At 42.3% G+C, this 18,388-nt stretch overlaps 1 protein-coding gene across 2 annotated transcripts in view; it reads left to right on the forward strand.

Annotated features, from left to right (window-relative positions):
- Window positions 1-18,388, forward strand: part of POLN (DNA polymerase nu) — a 168,719-nt gene that overhangs the window by 56,570 nt on the left and 93,761 nt on the right. For both annotated transcript variants that reach the window (XM_031664783.1, XM_031664784.1), the window contains 4 exons: window positions 8,710-8,867; window positions 11,754-11,822; window positions 13,361-13,421; window positions 14,097-14,161. In XM_031664783.1, coding sequence (XP_031520643.1) covers window positions 8,710-8,867; window positions 11,754-11,822; window positions 13,361-13,421; window positions 14,097-14,161 — 353 coding nt within the window. The remainder of the gene's footprint in view (window positions 1-8,709; window positions 8,868-11,753; window positions 11,823-13,360; window positions 13,422-14,096; window positions 14,162-18,388) is intronic.

The following is an 18,388-nucleotide window of genomic DNA, read 5'->3' on the forward strand; positions in this document are numbered from 1 at the left end:
GTTATATTTGGGTAATTATAGGGTAGTTTTATTTGGGTTTAATCTGTTTAGGGATCTCTGGCCTTCCTGTACCTGGATATTTATATATTTCTCAAGATTTGGGCTGGGCACAGTGGCTCATGCCTATAATCCCAGCACTTTGGGAGACTGAGGCAGGTGGATCACTTGCGGTCAGGAGTTTGAGACCAGCCTGGCCAACATGGTGAAACCCTGTCTCTACTAAAAATTCAAAAGTGAGCCAGACATGATGGCACATACCTGTAATCCCAGATACTCGGGAGACTGAGATGGGAGAATCACTTTTAATCCAGGAGGCAGAGGTTGCAATGAGCCAAGATCAAGCCATTGCACTTCTGCCTGAGCAGCAGAGCAAGACTCCATCTAAAAAAAAAAAAGATTTGGGAAGTTTTCTGTTATTATTTTTTGAATAAGCTTTCTACTCCTTGCTCTTGCTCTGCTTCATCTTGAACACCAATAATTCTTAGATTTGCTCTTTTGAGGCAATTTTCTATATCTTATAGGTGTTCTTCATTTCTCTTCTTTCTTTTCTTTTTTCTCCTCTGTGTCTTTTCCAGTAGCCTATCTTCAGACTCACTGATTCTTTTATCTGCTTGATCCATTCTGCTGTTGAGAGCCTCTAATGAATTTTTTTGTTCAGCAAATATATTTCTCAGTTCTAGGATTTCTGTTTGATTTTTTAAATTATGTCAACCTCCATTAAAGTTTTCTGATTAATTTCTGGGTTTTTCTGTGTTATTTTAGAGATCACTGAGTTTCCTTAATACTGCAGTTTTGAATGCTTGGTCAGAGAGCTTCCCTATCGCCATCCTGTTAAGGTCAGTCCCTGGCTCCTTGCTTTGTCTGGTTTGAAGAGGTCATGGTTCCCCACTTACTGTTATTTCTTGTGAATGTATGTCTATTTCTTTGCATTGAAGGATTAGTTTTTTGTTCCAATCTTCTCTTTCTGGCTTGTTTTGGTTGTTTATTGGATATGTTTGCTCAGAATTTTTTTTCAATATATCTGTTGAATATCTTTTCGTTTTTGCTAGGTCCTTGCTTCCTTTTCAGCACTAGATGGCATCTTAAGCCCAGGTGTGCCTTGGCTCTAGCAAACTTCAGAGCGCTCCCCATCCCTGGTGAGGAAAGTCCCTAAGGGTATATACCTCGCAGTATGGGAAGGCTAGCTGGGAGTTCATGCCCAGGGGACCTGTAGGATCTACCTCCTACAACATGATCCTCCTGACCAGCCTTTCTGGTTTGGTGTCTTCTCTGTCTGTGGTACAGAGGAGAGTGTCTGCTAGTCTCAACCACCGCCCATTTCTGGCTCTCCTTAGGGATATTTCTCCCTTCAGGCACTCATGATGCTTCCTGTGGATTGTGGCAGGGAGGGGTCTCCTGCCAGGGGGCCCAAGATGATGGGAAAGTTGATTGTCCACCTTGGTCTCACTTTTTCCAGTTTAGTAACTGAATTGAGGGAAATTTTTCTACATGTTTGGTGACTGGCAGATGGGGGAAGGGACATAAAGTCTGATTCTCTTACTATCTGCATGGAGTTTTTTCACTTCTATGTGGCCTTGGAAACTGTGTCATCCTTATATTTGGGTTCTGGGATATTGCTGGTGATAATCTTGATGTTATATATTGGTTTTTGCTTTTCTGTGAAGGAGAGTGAAGCCAGCTTGCTTGTGTTCCACCATTTTGGTAACATCAGTCTGTTACCAATAATCTCTTTTTATTATTAGATATCTGGTCAGTGTTTGCACTTCCCTAGTTGTTCTATAACTGTTTTTGTTTTATTTGTTTTGTTTTTTACAATTTGTTTTAACTGGGGCCCAAAGCCCATAACTTGTATTTCTTTTTTTTTTCTTTCTCTGTTGTTCAGGCTAGAGTTCAGTGGTGCAATTTTGGCTCACTGCAACCTCTGCCTCCCAGGTTCAAGCAATTCTCCTGCCTCAGCCTCCTGAGTAGCTGGGATTACAGGCACGTGTCACCACGCCTGGCTAGTTTTTTATATTTTTGGTAGAGAGGAGTTTCACCATGTTGGCCAGGCTGGTCTCGAACTCCTGACCTCAGGTGATCTGCCTGCCTCAGCCTCCCAAAGTGTTTGGATTACAGGCATGGGCCACCACGCCCAGCCAGGTGTGCTTATATTTCTTAAGCCTCTTTTCATCTATATGTTCTCCCTTCCTCTGTCTTACATCCTTGCAGTTGTTTTGTTGTTGAAGAAACCAGAGTGTTTGTCCTGTAGAATTTCTCACAGTCTGGATTTTACTGAGCACATCTCCTTGTCATTTAATATGTTCGCTCTCTTCTATTTCTTGTAAATTGGCAGTTAGATCCAGATGCTTGATCAGATTCAGGTTAGATTTTGGGAGAGCAAGACTACATAAGTGTTGTATATATTTGTCAGGAGGTATATAATGTTTGGATGTTTACCTTTTTTTTTGTGATGTTAGAAGCTACTGCTTGTCATTGTCTAGGTTCCTTAATTGCAACATGGTGATATTTAAGATCTATTATGCTTTCTTCATTTATTAGCTGTAATACTTACATAAAGAGAAATCCCCCTTTATCATCTATTTGGTTACCCTAAGTGTACTTCATTTGGAAAAGCCAAGATAAAAATTTGATTATTTTCCTTTATTTACCTGTTTTCAAAATAATGAATTGTTTCATAGAATCACCAAAAGGTGATAATTTTAAAAGTCTTTTCATTTTAGTATCATTATGAGCATATGAATTTAAATATATTTGATATGTTTTGACACATTGCACATGATCTTTGATGAGTTAGGTGAGTCTTTGTCATACAAACCTAGTAATCTGGGCATCTTCCTTGATTTGTGGTATGGTAGGATGTTTCCAGGTCATCTTGTGCATTTCCTGCCCTAGACCTGAAATTAACCATTTCTTCAAGAAGCCCTATTACTTTAGTAAAAATGGCATTTAGAGACCAGAATTTGGTCACTGGGTGTAAACCTCACTATTAGGTTGACTTTTGTTACCAGGCTAAGATGCTTGTATTTTTAAAGATAAAATATACCATGAGTTCATACTGATAATTCTAATTCATGTTCAGGATGACAGAGTTTTTACTTAACCTTATTCATCTCCTTTAAAACGTACCAAAGAATCCTTTGTACTTGGAGGTCAGTTTGGCTGTATATAAGATCACTGGTTTGCATCTTTCTTTGTGTTTCTAAAATATGCTATACTATTGTTTTTTGGCATAAAATGGTGCTTTCAGAAAGTGTGGTGAAAATCTGATTCTCTTTCCCTAATTAGTGACTTGGTCTTTTTGTCTGAATGCCCAAAGTTTTTTGTTTGTTTTGTTTTCCTTTTTCTTTTTTTCTTTTTTTTTTTTTTTTTAAGTCTAGTTGTTTTACTAGACTGTGTCTTGGTGTTGGCTGTTTTGGATCAGTTTTCCAATATATGTATGTACCTTTAAAAAAAAAAAAACTTTGGCTGGGTGCAGTGGCTCATGTCTGTAATCTCAGCACTTTGGGAGGCCGAGACGGGTGGATCACCTGAGGTTAGGAGTTTAAGACCAGCCTGGCCAACATGGTGAAACCCCATCTCTACTAAAAATTGAAAATTAGCCGGGCATGGTAGCATGCACCTGTAGTTCCAGCTACTCATGAGGCTGAGGCAGATGAATCACTTGAACCTGGGAGGCAGAGGTTGCAGTGAGCAGAGATCTCACAAGACTGTCTCAAAAAAAAAGAAAAAAAAAAGTTGTAAATAGCTTTTTGGTATAGCTTTAAAAAATAGCAGTTTTATTAAGATATAATTTCATACCATAAAATTCACTCTTTAACTGTACAATTCAGGGGTTTTTAAAGTAATCACAGAACTGTGCATCTATCACCACTACGTAATATCACTACAAACTTTTTTGTCTACGAACATTTTTGTCATAGTCCTTAATTTGGACTTCCAGCCTCCAGAACTGTAAGAAAATAAATTTGTTGTTTTAAGCACTCAGTTTATGGTAAGTTACAGCAGACCTAGGACACTAATACAGACCCCTACCTCACACCATATGCAAAAATTAACAAAAAATGGATCATAAGCCTAACCTATGACAAATTAAGTCCAAATGTTCGTAGAACATTTTTTGTCTATGAACATTTTGTCATACTATGAACATTTTTGTCACCCCAGAAAGAAACCCTGTACTCCTTAGCAGCCACTCCCCATCTCCCCTTTCTCAGACTCTGGCAAGCACTAATCTGCTGATTTTTGTTTCTGGAGTTGTGTATTCTGAATATTTAACATGAATAGAATCATACCATATGCGGCCTTTTGTGACTGACCTATTTCATTTAGCCTGATATAGATTTTTGTTGTTGTTGGTTTTCAGCCTAGTGTTTTAAAGGTTCATTCATGTTGTAGCATATATCAGTACTTTATTCCTTTTTATGGCTGAATAATATTCATATTTTGTTTATTCATTCATCAGTTGATGGACATTTGAGTTGTTTTCACTTTTGGCTGTTATGATTAATGCTTCTATGAACTTTGGTGTACAGGTCTTTGCATGGATATATTTTCAACTTGCTTGGGTATATATCTAGAAGAAGTAGAATTGCTGGGTCATGTGGTACTCTGTATTTAACATTCTGAGGAACTGCCAAACTTGTTTCCAACAGGTCTGCACCATTTTAACCAGCACTGTATATAGCATTGTAATTTCCCCACATCCTTGCCCAATACATGTTTTTGTCTATCTTTATTTTAGTCATCCAAGTGGATGTGAAGTGTTACACCTTGTGGTTTTGGTTTGTATTATACTGATGGCTAATGATATTGGACATCTTCTCATGTGCTTATTGGCTACTTTTATATCTTTTTTTGGAGAAATGTCTGTTCAAATATTTTGCCCATTTTAAAATTGTGTTGTCTTTTTATTGTTTATTTGAAAGAATTATTTTTATATTCTAATATGAGTTTATTGTCAGATATACAATTTGCAAATACTTTCTCCCAATCTGTGACTTGTCTTTTTAATTTCTTGATGTCCTTTGAAGCACTCTTTTTTTTTTTTTAAGGAAATCTGATTTGTGTTTTCTTTTGTCATTTGTGTTTTTGGTGTCAAACCTAAGAAATTATTGTTTAATCCAAGGTCAGAAAGATTTACTAATATTTTTATTATACGAGTTTAATCATTTTCTCTCCGAGGTTAGGCTTATGATCCATTTTTTGTTAATTTTTGCATATGGTGTGAGATAGGGGTCTGTATTAGTGTCCTAGGTCTGCTGTAACTTACCATAAACTGAGTGCTTAAAACAACAAATTTATTTTCTTACAGTTCTGGAGGCTGGAAGTCCAAATTAAGGTGTTGACAGTTCCTTCTGGAGTCTCTGAGGGAAAATCCATTCTGTGACTCTTCCCTGGCTTCTAGTGGTGGCTGGAAGTCCTTTTCACTCCTTGACTTGTAGATACATCCCTCCAGTCTCTGCTTCCATCCTCATGTGGCCTTTTCCCTCTGTGTGTCTCTATATGTCACCTTCTTTTCTGTCTCTCATAAGGACACCCATCATTACATTTAGGGCTCACCCTAACTTAAGATGATCTCATCTCAAGATTCCTACCATAATTATATCTGCAAAGGCCCTTATTTCAAATAAGTTCTCATTCTGAGATTCTGGGTGGAGTTATCTTTTGAGGACCACAATTCAACCCGCTGTTGGTGTCTAACACCATTCTTAGTACTTTTGTTGAAAATCAATCAACCACTGATGTATGGGTTTATTTCTAGACTCTCAATTCTGCTCCACTGATCTGTAGGTCTATTCTGTGTCAATACTATACTGTATTGATTATGTATACGTCTTTATGTAGTTTAAAGTTATTATTATTATTTTTTTGAGATGGAATCTCGCTCTGTCACCCAGGCTGGAGTGCTGTGGTGCGATCTCAGCTCACTGCAAGCTCTGCCTCCCAGGTTCACACCATTCTCCTGCCTCAGCCTCCTGAGTAGCTGGGACTACAGACGCACGCTACTACGCCCAGCTAATTTTTTGTATTTTTAGTAGAGACAGGGTTTCACCATTTTAGCCAGGATGGTCTCGATCTCCTGACCTTGTGATCTGCCTCTTCTGATCTCGTGATCCGCCTGCCTTGGCCTCCCAAAGTGCTGGGATTACAAGCATGAGCCACCGCACCCTGCCTAAAGTCATCTTGAATTATAGTGTTTAATGCTGTGTTCGTTTGTTTTTTTCCCTTTGATTTCCTATTTCATATGTTGAATCTTTTTGTCTGTCTTTCATATTTATCTTTTTGTCATATTTATCGTTTTTTTGTCCGGAATCCATTTTCAGTCTCTTCATTTCTTTTTGATTTTTTAAAATTTTATTTTATTTTATTTTTAAGTTCTGGTGGACTTGATTCTTTTTTATTAAAAAAAAAAATTCTCTTTTTTGGCTGGGCACAGTGTCTTACGCCTGTAATCCCAGCACTTTGGGAGACTGAGGTGGGCAGATCAACTGAGGTCAGGAGTTCAAGACAAGCTTGGTCAACATGGTGAAACCCCATCTCTACTAAAAAAACAAAAATTAGCTGGGTGTGGTGGTGGGGGCCTATAATCCCAGCTACTCGGGAGGCTGAGGCAGGAGAATCACTTGAACCTCTGAGGTGGAGGTTGCAGTGAGCCAAGATTGTGCCGTTGCTCTCCAGCTTGGGCAACAGAGCAAGACACCATCTCAAAAAAATAAAACAAAACAAACAAAAAAATTCCCTTTTTTAAATCTTTTTTTACTTTAAGTAGTTAGCTATTATGTTTATTTGCGTTTGTGTCTTGCCAGTTTAGTTTTTATTTCTGAATTGTCTTTTTAAAAAATTTTTCTCTCCTGGATTCTGTCATTTTTTTGTATAATTTTTCTTTTTCTCAGTCACCTAATTTCTAAGTATATAATTCGGATTTATTTACTTATTCATAACTTTTACTCTTTCTTAATTTTCTGAACTTGTTTTAAATCTCATTTTGTTAGCATTTCTTTTTCAGCTACTGGCATTTTCTCCCTAGTGTGGGATTTGTCCTGGCAAGCTTCAGTTTGTCAGTTGCAAGAGATTATAGGGACCATTTCCCAGAGCATTCTTATACTGTCAGAGCTTCCCCAAGGATTTTAAAAAATACATGTTGATAACCGTTACTTTTGAAACATTAGAGCATTGAAAAGGGAAGTGGAATGAAACAGTCCTATTGGGTCAGTCTGCATCACCAGACAGTGTTGTAGAAAATCATGTCCTGGGCCAGGTGCGGTGGCTCAAGCCTGTAATCCCAGCACTTTGGGAGTCCGAGACGGGCGGATCACGTGGTCAGGAGATCGAGACCATCCTGGCTAACACGGCGAAACCCCGTCTCTACTAAAAATACAAAAAACTAGCTGGGCGAGGTGGTGGGCGCCTGTAGTCCCAGCTACTCTGGGGGCTGAGGCAGGAGAATGGCGTAAACCTGGAGGCGGAGCTTGCAGTGAGCTGAGATCCGGCCACTGCACTCCAGCCTGGGTGACAGAGCAAGACTCTGTCTCAAAAAAAAAAAGAAAATCATGCCCTGCTGACAGAGGTGGCAGGCAGCCAGAGGACCACTGACTTCTCTAATCCAGAGCTCTAAATGTGCCACTGTAAGAGACTTCCTAGCTGTCAAGTGAGAAAGTCATAATACTGGCTGCTTTGGTAAATATAAATCTCTTAGACAGGTATAATTTAAGATGCTGGAACATATAATATTTAATGTGATATGATCTAAGACTATAGTTTTATTTGAAGGCAAACTCCTTATTTTTGTATGGCACAATTCAAAATTTTAAAGTAACTTAAAAAGCAGTCACTTTAGGATTTAGTTTGTCTATTAATTTATACCCGCCCTCCGTCCTTTTATGACTCTCCCTTCATGTCTAAAGTGTTCTGGTATAAACACTTGTTTGTTTAGCAAATATCGTGTTTACTTTTTAGAAAGTGTTTTCTCATGTGTATCTCAGATAATTGCAGTAATCTTTCCCCCCAGTTTTTGGATGAAGAAACTAACACTGAAGGGGCGAGGTGGCCTCCCAGGCTCAGAGGGTGATTCAGAATCTAGACCTGGTGTTCCTTATACAGTACCAAGGCGCTGCACATTAGTTGTCTTGTGGATTTTCCACACTTCAGGGAGAGTGCCAAAGTGTCTTTGCCTTGCACACACTACCTGTTCAACATTCAGCGACAAGGGTGTCGTGTGTGCTCAGGCAACTCCCACCCTTCTTCCTTTTGCTCAAGAGGCTTGGATTCCAGACTCCATGGTGCAAGACAGCCCAGTGAGAGGCTGGAGGAGGGCAGAACTCGGCAGAGAGGATGCCTGAGGGAAAGAGAAGCAAGGAAGAGGGGAGGCAGAAAGCATGACCCACCACACTGACTTCGACAGCTTTTAACATGTTTTTGAGAGATCCAAATTGCAAGTGAGCTTTGAGTCTCTCTTTTATGGCTACTTGAAATCTGCCTCTTTAATGTGACACCCACAGAGATGGGCCATGTGGGACTTGGGTTCATCGAGGCTGCCTTACCAAAGGTTCTAAATTCTGGAGAATGATGGAGAGTCACTTTGGTCCTTAGCTCTATAATTTGAGAGGATGATAATACTACTATTACTCATTTGAACTTAAGAGCCTTGTCAAAGCAGGAAAAACAACTATTGGTTTTCTTGGGATGACTGAATGACCTTTTTCTCTTCAGTTGCTGATTTTGTAGGGTTAGATCCCAGAATTGCTGCATGGCTTATAGATCCTAGTGATGCCATACCCTCTTTTGAAGATTTAGTAGAAAAATACTGTGAAAAATCCATTACAGTTAAAGTGAACAGCACATATGGAAATTCCTCAAGAAATATTGTGGTGAGTTGTTTAAGATAAGGTTTTATCAACCTTAATGCATCCTTTTTTTTTTTTTTTTTTTTTCTGGAAGCTTTTTCTATTTTTTTGATAGCCTAATAGTAAAAAGAATGTTGTCAACATTCATTTTCACTTATTCAGCACAGATAGTCCTGACCTTGGCATTTCTGGTGGAGAATGTTGAATAAGGATGGGTGATGGCTGTTCTTCCATGGCACCTGTTCCTAGGAAATCTGTCCATAGTGTGACTCTTCCAGACGACTCTCTGGTGTCAGTGTCCCCTGCTCCATGAACAGAAAGCCACTCATTGATAAATCCTTAGTGCTGGTGATGTGGCCACAGTGCCAGAGGTCCTGGGATGGCCACTCTTCAGTCTATGTGGAGAGAATGGTCAGAACTGCCCTGGGTCTCAGGCTGGGCACAGCGGCTCATGCCTATAATCACAGCACTTTGGGAGGCCAAGGTGGGCAGATCACTTGAGGACAGGAGTTCAAGACCAACCTAGCTAACCTGGTGAAACCCTGTCTCTACTGAAAATATAAAAATTAGCCAAGCATGGTGGCGGGTGTCTGTAGTTCCAGCTACTCGGGAGGCTGAGGCAGGAGAATTGCTTGAGGCGGAGGTTGCAGTAAGTTGAGATCGTGCCCCTGAACTCCAGCCTGAGTGACAGAGTGAGACTCTGTCTCAAAAAAAAAAAAAAAAAAAAAAGGAACTGTCTTGGGTCTCTCCAGGCCCTCCCCTGATAGAGATTCCCCCTCGTTATCAGGAAGCACCATTTGGAGAAACAAAGGCACTCACAGCTTCTAGAACTGTGCCTAGAACCCAGAGAGAGACTTCTCAGCAGGCCCCAGAGGAGAGGTGTCTAGTGGTGTCAGTGTGGTCACAGTTGGGGCCACTCTGTTCAGGCTTTCTAGTTAGCTGTCAGTGAACAGTTACATGGTAAAATCACTGCTAGAAGAACATACAGGCTACTGAGCTAGCTCCAGCAATCAGAGCAAAGCAAGAGGTGATGTGAGCGTGTGCCATGCGCTGGGCACTGAGCTGGGGGTAAGAGGTGATATGAGCCCGTGCCGGGCACCGGGCACTGAGCTGGGGATATTTGCTTCATGTACTTCATCCTCACAGATCATCTATGATGTGAAGATTTGTACCAATAAGGGTTTGGTGTTATAAGTTGCAGAAATGCACTTTCCCTTAATGTAAAAAGAGATTTATCAGAAGGATATAGGGTAGCCAACAGAGTCAGAGGAAAAGCAGTACCAGGCCTTGGGAAGAACAGGAGCCAGGTGGCCCTGGGTCCCAGGGAGCTGGAACCGGTAGGCATGGTGGCAGCACTGAACCATGACCTTTTCTCTTGTCCAAAAGTCAAAGTTTCAGCACTTGGAGAGTGTTTTCTTTCCCTCCTTGTACCATGTGTCTACACCCCACCAAGGAGGCCAGGCATCTTGATTAGTATTCCTACCCAGAATCCATGCTGTCAGGCAGGAAGACTTCTCAAACAGAAGCTGAGATATTAGAAAGAGGAGTAGTCCATCTCAGAATTATCAGTCCCAGTTTACAGATGAGAAAACTGAGGTGTAGGAAGGTTAACGTACATGTACCTTGCCCAGGGTCAAATTGAGGCCCAGGGTTCAACTCATCCACACTCCAGGCAGAAAAGAGACAGCCTCAGATGCAGTTCTGTTTATGTCTCATCAGCCAGATATGTGTCTGTAGTTGAGCCATGCGGTGCATGGATGAGGATGGGAGATGGAGGTCCAGCCATTAATCTACATGACCACAGATTACACCCTTCTCTCCAAAGAGGTGGCATGAATTGTTCAGATAAATGGAAGAGAGTTCCAGGTAGAGGGAGCAGCAGGGATATAGTAAGACTCTCAGAGAACATGGTGCCTTTGTGGAGGACAGCAAGGCCGACCTGGGGAGAAGGAGGCATGGCTGTGGGGAGCCAGAGAAAATGTCGGGGCTCCTCATGCAGCTGCGCCATACCAGGGAGCCGAGCCTGTCCTGGGGCTATTCAGCCTAGGAGTCACATGGTCAGCTTTGGGTTGCGGAAGGCTCCTGCAGGCAGCCAGGTAGATTCTCCCAAGTGGCAGTTAAGAACTTGATGTGGAGGGACTCTTCCATGGATGTTCTCCCGACATTCACAGGAGAACCACAACCAAGATGACTAGAAAACAATACCAGGGTGTGTGCGGCTAGCCACTCGTCCCATGGGATGTTCACTCTAATCTCAGGCCTTTAGCAGAAAACTGAGGCTGAGTGGGCTGGAGTTGGGGCATTTGTTTGACAGAATGGGGTGTTGAAGAAGAGGTCCTGGTGCTCCATGTTAGGGGAAGGATAATTAGACTCTGTATTGAGGGGCACATCTCATCGCATCTCCCTCTTTGTCAGCCAAACACAGACCCTTGTTTGTCATCTCCCAGGGCCTCTGTGTGCATCTCCTGGGGTGAGAATGGAGGGGTAAGTGAGGAGCGTGGCAGCAGCTGTGTGCGGGTGCAAGGTGGTGAGGCTGAGAGAATGGAGCTGTGGACTCCAGAGAGGCCAGGTCTGCATTCTCCTCTCCCTACTACCATTTAATCATTGCACCTGAGACATTAGGCTTCTTTGTGGTTCTGTTTCTCAATCTGTAAAATAAGGAAATACCCTAGGTTGGGAGGAAGTGTCCAACTATGGATAGCTTGCACTTGCACAGTAGAAGCACTTTCTACAGACAGGAACTTGTCCAGTTGAGGTGTTTGGTGATACTACCACATACATGACATCTGCCATTGAAAACCTCATGGGCTTTTACTAGGAAACAGTTTTCGAGTCATGTCAGTTCCAGACCGTGATGAGTACTGCCACCAAGTTTATCTGATTTTTAAAAATACTTTTGCTCTTTTAAAGAATCAGAATGTACGTGACAGCCTGAAGATACTCTACAGACTTACAATGGACCTTTGCTCTAAACTGAAGGCAAGACATTTTATTATAATTTCTGGCTGACAGAGGCTCACAAGAGATGTCTTTTCATTTGCACCCGCACTCCCAGGGAGCAACCCTGCACTGTGTTTGAATGTGAAGAAAACGAAACCTTGAGTTCTAAGAACAAATTAACCTGTGCATTACTCAGAAAAGGGTAGTCTGCAATGATAAGACCTGAAGTTTTAAAAATGCTTTCTCTAGGTTGAAAACAATTGTAATATTTTTTAGAGCGTCCTCTTTCAGTGGGATGTTTCCAGTGCCATAGTTAACGTAAAAGCTGAGCATTGATTTTGATTAATAGTGAGATGGACGTAGTTTCACTCAACCAGAGTCTTCCTGGGAAGCAGACAGCCACTGCAATGAACAACCAAGAAGTGTTGAGTGGAGGGACTGTGTCCAGAGGCCAGGGAGGGCAAAGGGAACCAGCCAGAAGGAGAAGCCTCCAGGGACAGGCAGTAGCTCAGCCCATTTCCCTCCCTTCTGTCCTCAGTGCCCAATCTGAAGGCAGAGGAATGGCCTGGGTGATGTGACCTGGAGGGGCCTGCCCCGCCTTATGGGCAAGAGCAGGGCAGAGAATGGGTCTGGAGGAGCAGGAGGGAACATGAGGGCAAGAGTTGGAGGATGGAGCCTGGGACTCTCTCATGGCAGCAGGAAAAATTTAAAAAAATGAGACTCATGAAGAGCACCGGAAGGCCCAGATAAATAGAGATTCCGTGCTCTCAGGGGAGGTGGCCTGGAATAAAGATTCTAATGTTCCCCAAATTAATCCATAGTGGCAGTGAAAAATCAATGAGAATTATTGGTAAATTTTGGGAATTCAGTAAGCCTATTCTGAAATTAAAATGGTAGTCTAAAAGTCTACAAATGCTTAAATCAATCTTAAAAATGAAAAAGAATAAAGAAAATTGAGAATGGGGCTTGGCCTATCAGATATTTCTTTTTATTTCTTTTTTGCCACTTCCAATGTTTGACTTGAACCTATCTATATTTCTAAATATCTCTACCAGATCTTGGTAATAAAATAGCCTACTTAAGGGAAATAAGTTTATTGGGAAGAGCAAGCAAGAGGGGTAGAAGTTGGGTAGGAGACCAGCCATGCTCATGATAGGGGTCTCCTTTATTCTAGCTCAACAAAATTAAGGAGGCTTTTTGGTCAGGCGCAGTGGCTCTTGCCTGTAATCCCAGAACTTTGGGAGGCTGAGATGGGCAGATCACTTGAGGTCAGGAGTTCACAACCAGCCTGGCCTACATGATGAAACTCTGTCTCTACCAAAAATGTTTAAAAATTAGCCTGGCGTGGTGGGGGGTGCCTGTAGTCCCAGCTACTCAGGAGGCTGAGACAGGAGAATCGCTTGAACCCAGGAGGTGGAGGTTGCAGTGAGCCGAGATCGCGCCACTGCACTCCAGCCTGGGCGACGGAGCAAGACGCTGTCTCAAAAAAAAAAAAAAAAAAAAAATAGGCTTTTCAATAAAATGTAGATACAATAATATTTAAATTGACATTGATGTTATTTCTTCCTATTAAACAGGAGTATGGTTTATGGCAACTATTTTGTACTTTGGAGCTTCCTTTGATACCAATTTTGGCAGGTAAGTCACCATAAAGATGAAGTACAGCCATTTTTCTAGAGGGTTCTTCACATTGTTTGGGATGAATATTTCTCTGTACCTTATTTAGGAGTAGATAGTGTATCCCATGGGCACCGGAGAGGTAGCAAGCCTATTATTTTCCCTTTCTGTATGTAGTGAGGGGTTGGACTGCATTCCCCGTTGGTGTGGAAAGACTAGAGGTTCTGACATTTTGGTCATATGGGATCCCTGCTGTGCTGCCTGGCCCAGGAGGAGTAGGCTTCTCTAGGTGTTTTATGTGTTAGTGGTTGTCTCTCATTCTGGTTTGCTGTCCTTATAACCTTGAGAACCTTCCTGCAAGAACCGATGCAGGGCTCTCTTCTGCCTTTGCCTTTGACGCAGGTCCTGATGGGCACCACGTCAGCCAGGGGGCATTCACAGTGTGGGGAGGGCCAGGCTGGCCATTGTGGTCCCCTCGCCCACTCACACCTCTAAGGCCAGCTCTGTCAATGCGCCCATTTGCCTGTATGACACAAGGGATCCTGACAGATCCTGTGCAGAGGTTGGCATGCAGCAGGTGCTGAGTAAATGGCAGTTGCAGTCATTATTGTCCTCATCAGGGAGTGAAGCATTTTAGCGTTTAGTAAAAAGGATACATTAATGCAAATATGATCTGGTTTGGGTTTTGAATCACAGTGATGGAAAATCATGCCATTCAGGTGAACAAAGAGGAGATGGAGAAGATATCAGCACTTCTTGGGGTAAGTTATTATTCCAGACGGTGTGTACTGGCCCTCTCTTTCCTGCATGAGATAGTTATTCCCAGCGGCAGGTCTAGAGTAGATTCTCCTTGTCTTCTCTTCCTGATTTGATGTTGACAGTTCTTCTCCCTCTTTCTGAGTCCTGCAGGGGAGAACCAAGCATTGAAAAGACCTAAACAGCATAGTGCATGTGTGTCCGGGGAGTTCTTTAATGGCTCCTCCGGATCCTTCTCAAAAGTTAAGTTTTTCTTACAGGGACATTGTCCTCTGTAGTTTGGTGAAGGAATTCTTGGGTTTCTTGAAAAACAAAAATACAGAGATGTGTAAAGATGCATGAAAAAATACATAAAAATGCTCTACTTCAGTTTTCTTAAGAAAACACATGTAGATGGAGAGTGGGAAAATAGACACAGAGACTGGGAAGGGTGAGCAGTGGGGAGGGCAAAGATGAAGAGAAGCGGGCTAAAGGGTACAAACATAACAGTAAAATAAAAGAAATAAATGCAGTGTTTGATAGCAGCATAGGATAACTGTACTTAACGCAAAGGTATTGAAGTCGAATGCTGGGCGCTTTGAATACCCTGACTTCACCACCACACATTATATACATGTAACGCATTTTCTCACATACCGCATACATCTGCACAACTTTTTAAAAAGTCTAAATAAACCACATGCCAGGAGCATCTTTAAAATAAAATGTTTAAGGAAACCCCAATATAACCATCACCTGGCTCAAAGCATAGAATTTCCAGAGCCCTGTGTGCTTTCCCTATGGGAACCCCTTTCCTGCTGCCAAAAGTAACTATAGCCCTGACTTTTGTAGCCTTTTCATTGTTGCTCTTCTTTCTAGCTTTCCCACTTCAAAGCCTAAACAATGTCGTTTAGCTTTGCTTTTGAACTGTAAGTAAACAGTGATTTACATGTAGCCTTTCACCCAGCCTTCTACATCTCAGCTCCACCTGTATTTCTGTGTGTCACGCAGTGCTGTGGAATTTTCTGTTGTGGACTGTGCTGTGCTTGGTGTCTCTGTCCCACTGCCAATAGGCGTGTGGTTGTTTCCAAGTGGCTGTCATTACAAACCACGCTGTATCTCTGAGTGCATTCCCTGTGCCCGTGGGCACAGCTTTCTGGGGGCTATGAGGTGACTAGTGTGCTGGGACACAGGGAATCTGTTGCTTAGTTTTATTCGGTAATGCCCAATGGCTTCCCAGAGTCTCACTCATGAGAATGCATATGGGATCCCGTTCTTGCACATCCTCACTTCCCCTGGCTACATTTACATTGTGGCCATTTTGGTGAGGCTATAATGATATCTCATTATGAGTTTTGTTTCTATTTTCCTGATTACTACTGTCAATCAAGAAGAGGTGAAAGACCAGACTGCAAAGCAGTTAGACAAGGTATTATTGGGGTCTTAGAAATTGCAATTCAGGAGACACAGGTTCAGCTAAAGGCCAATATGCGTTCTCAAGAGAGGAAGGGGAGTCGAGATTTTTCAGAGGAAGCTAAGGGTGAATACAGAGTTGTTGTGAAAGAATGATCATTGGTAGAGGTGGCTGACTCAGTGCATGAGCTCATTGGTTGTCACTCTTCAGAAGTTGCAGCACTGGCAAAGTCCAGCTGTTTTCCAGGATGTTGTGGTCATTGCAGTTTGGCCCAGTTCAGAGGTTCAAGGCAAGTCCTTGTTTTTTTGTTTTGTTTTGTTTTGTTTTGCAGGGTTGCAGGTCATATAGGTAGTCCTTAGAATGGCCTCCTGACTTCATTTTAGAGCCTTGGACCAGAATGATACCATTTTGCATGTTGCATGTCACATTCCCCACTTTTGCTCAAAATCTGAAATGTGGAATCATCACTGATCAGTTATTGGTTGGTCAGCCACAGATTTGTTACCTCTTTTCCCCAGAACTCGAACTGCCTGTTTAGAGTGTCTTATCTCACAGAGGGGGGTTGTTGAAAGTCAGTGTGCAATATGGCTTCAGAGATGAGTGAACTTTGAGTAACAAGAGAGCCGTTTTAATAAGGAGGCCTGCATTATTATATGGTGATTAGCTGTGTATCAGGAGAGCCGCACATTTTATTAACATGTCTAAATGTCATTCCTCAGTCTTCTTTTCTGAAATAGATAATGAGATTTCATGAACCATGTAGAAGACAATTGTATTTCTTTTGGTAAGAAGCTTTCTTAGCCAGATAAGAAAATTCCAGAGACAGAGTTCCTCCCTGCTCTTGGAGTGGGAAGAACAACAAGATTAGAAGTATCTAGATTCTAAGACATATTCCTGGAGCCTTTCAGTTCTCAAAAGCATTCAGCATGCCAAATCACCATATTTGGCGGATCATCTTCTGCACCTCAACATTCCCTTTTCTGAAGCTCCCATGGAGGCTTCACACAGTAACAGCTGCGTTGATGGATGTGTAGAGAAAAATTGATTTACCTGAGGGGCAAAAGGTCCTATTAAACCACTCTCCCATTTCTGGGAACTGGTCAGTTCAATTAAATAGTTGTGTCTTATTTCAGAAGACGGCATTGCGGACAGCCTCACAAATGGAAGAAAAACAAAGGTTAATGTTGGGAACATTCTTTGAAAAGGTTTTCTTGGAGGCCAGGTGCGGTGGCTCCTGCCTGTAATCCCAGCACTTTGGGAGGCCGAGGTGGGTGGATTATCTGAAGTCAGGAGTTTGAGACCAGCCTGACCAACATGGTGAAACCCCATCTCTACTAAAAATACAAAATTAGCCGGGCATGGTGGCGCATGCCTGTAATCCTAGCTACTCAGGAGGCTGAGGCAGGAGAATCACTTGAACCCAGGAGGCAGAGGTTGCAGTGAGCTGAGATCGTGCCATTGCACTCCAGCCTGGGCAACAAGAGCAAAACTCTATCTCAAAAAAAAAAAAAAAAAAAAAAGTTTTGGAGTCCAGAGGACAGTCAGTTGAGGTGCCTATATGTTAGACTTGAACCTGCTCATCACTCTTGGGGATCCATGAGAAAAATAGAAGAACTCCCCCAAAGTCAAGAGTCACACACATATTAAACCAGGTTTTAAATTAGTGGTTCTTCTCCTGAATTAAAGGACTTACATCTCCATGAGACCAAAGTAGAGTGTCTTCTTTTTTTTTGTAAGTTCCGCAGGGAATCCAAAGCAGGCAGTTTGAATGTACAAAGGATGTTAATGTTGTTCAGGTCAGATTTTTGTTGTTTAATTTCATCAAGAGAATTTCTGAGGCTAGCCATGACACTATTATGTGTCTTTTTAAATTTATTTATTTTATTTTATTTTATGTATTTATTTATTTTTTGAGACAGAGTGTCACTCTTATCTCCCAGGCTGAAGTACAGTGGTGCAATCTTGGCTCACTGCAACTTCCACCTCCCAGGTTCAAGCAATTCTCCTGCCTCAGCCTCCCAAGTAGCTGGGATTACAGGCATGTGCCACCATGCTCGGCTGATTTTGTATTTTTAGTAGAATCAGGGTTTCACCATGTTGGTTGGGCCGGTCTCGAACTGCTGACCTTAAGTGATCCACCCTCCTTAGCCTCCCAAAGTGTTGGGATTACAGGCGTGAGCCACCCCGCATGGCCTTTTTTTTTTTTTTTTTTTTTTTAATTTTTGAGACAGAGTCTCACTCTGTCCGCCCAGGCTGGAGTGCAGTGGCATGATCCTGGCTCACTGCAACCTCTGCCTCCCAATTGAAAGCAATTCTCCTGCCTCAGCCTTCCAAATAGCTGGTATTACAGTTGCCCACCTCCACGCCCGTTAATTTTGTCTTTTTAGTAGAGATAGGGTTTCACCATGTTGGCCAGGCTGGTCTTGAACTCCTAACCTCAAGTGATTTGCCCGCCTTGGCCTCCCAAAGTGCTGGGTTTATAGGTGCGAACCACCGCACCTGGCCTTATTTTTGTTTTTAGAGACAGGGCCTTGCTCTGTCAACCAGGCTGGCGTGCAATTGCTGCAATCATAGCTCACTGCAGCCTCAGATTCCTGGGCTCAAGCCATCCTCTTGCCTCAACCTCCTGAGTAGCTGGGATTACAGGTACATGCCACCATGCCTGCCTGGCTTTTTTTTTTTTTTTTTTTTGAAGATGAGTATGTTGCCCATCCTGGTCTTGAACACCTGGGCTCAAGTGATCCTCCCGACTCGGCCTCCTAAAGTCCTGGGATTACAGGTGTGACCCACGACACCCAGCCTATTATGTGCCTTTCTTAAAAAAAAATTGATCCTCCCG

The sequence above is a fragment of the Papio anubis genome, chromosome 3, assembly GCF_008728515.1.
Source record: "Papio anubis isolate 15944 chromosome 3, Panubis1.0, whole genome shotgun sequence".
Lineage (NCBI taxonomy): Eukaryota > Metazoa > Chordata > Mammalia > Primates > Cercopithecidae > Papio > Papio anubis.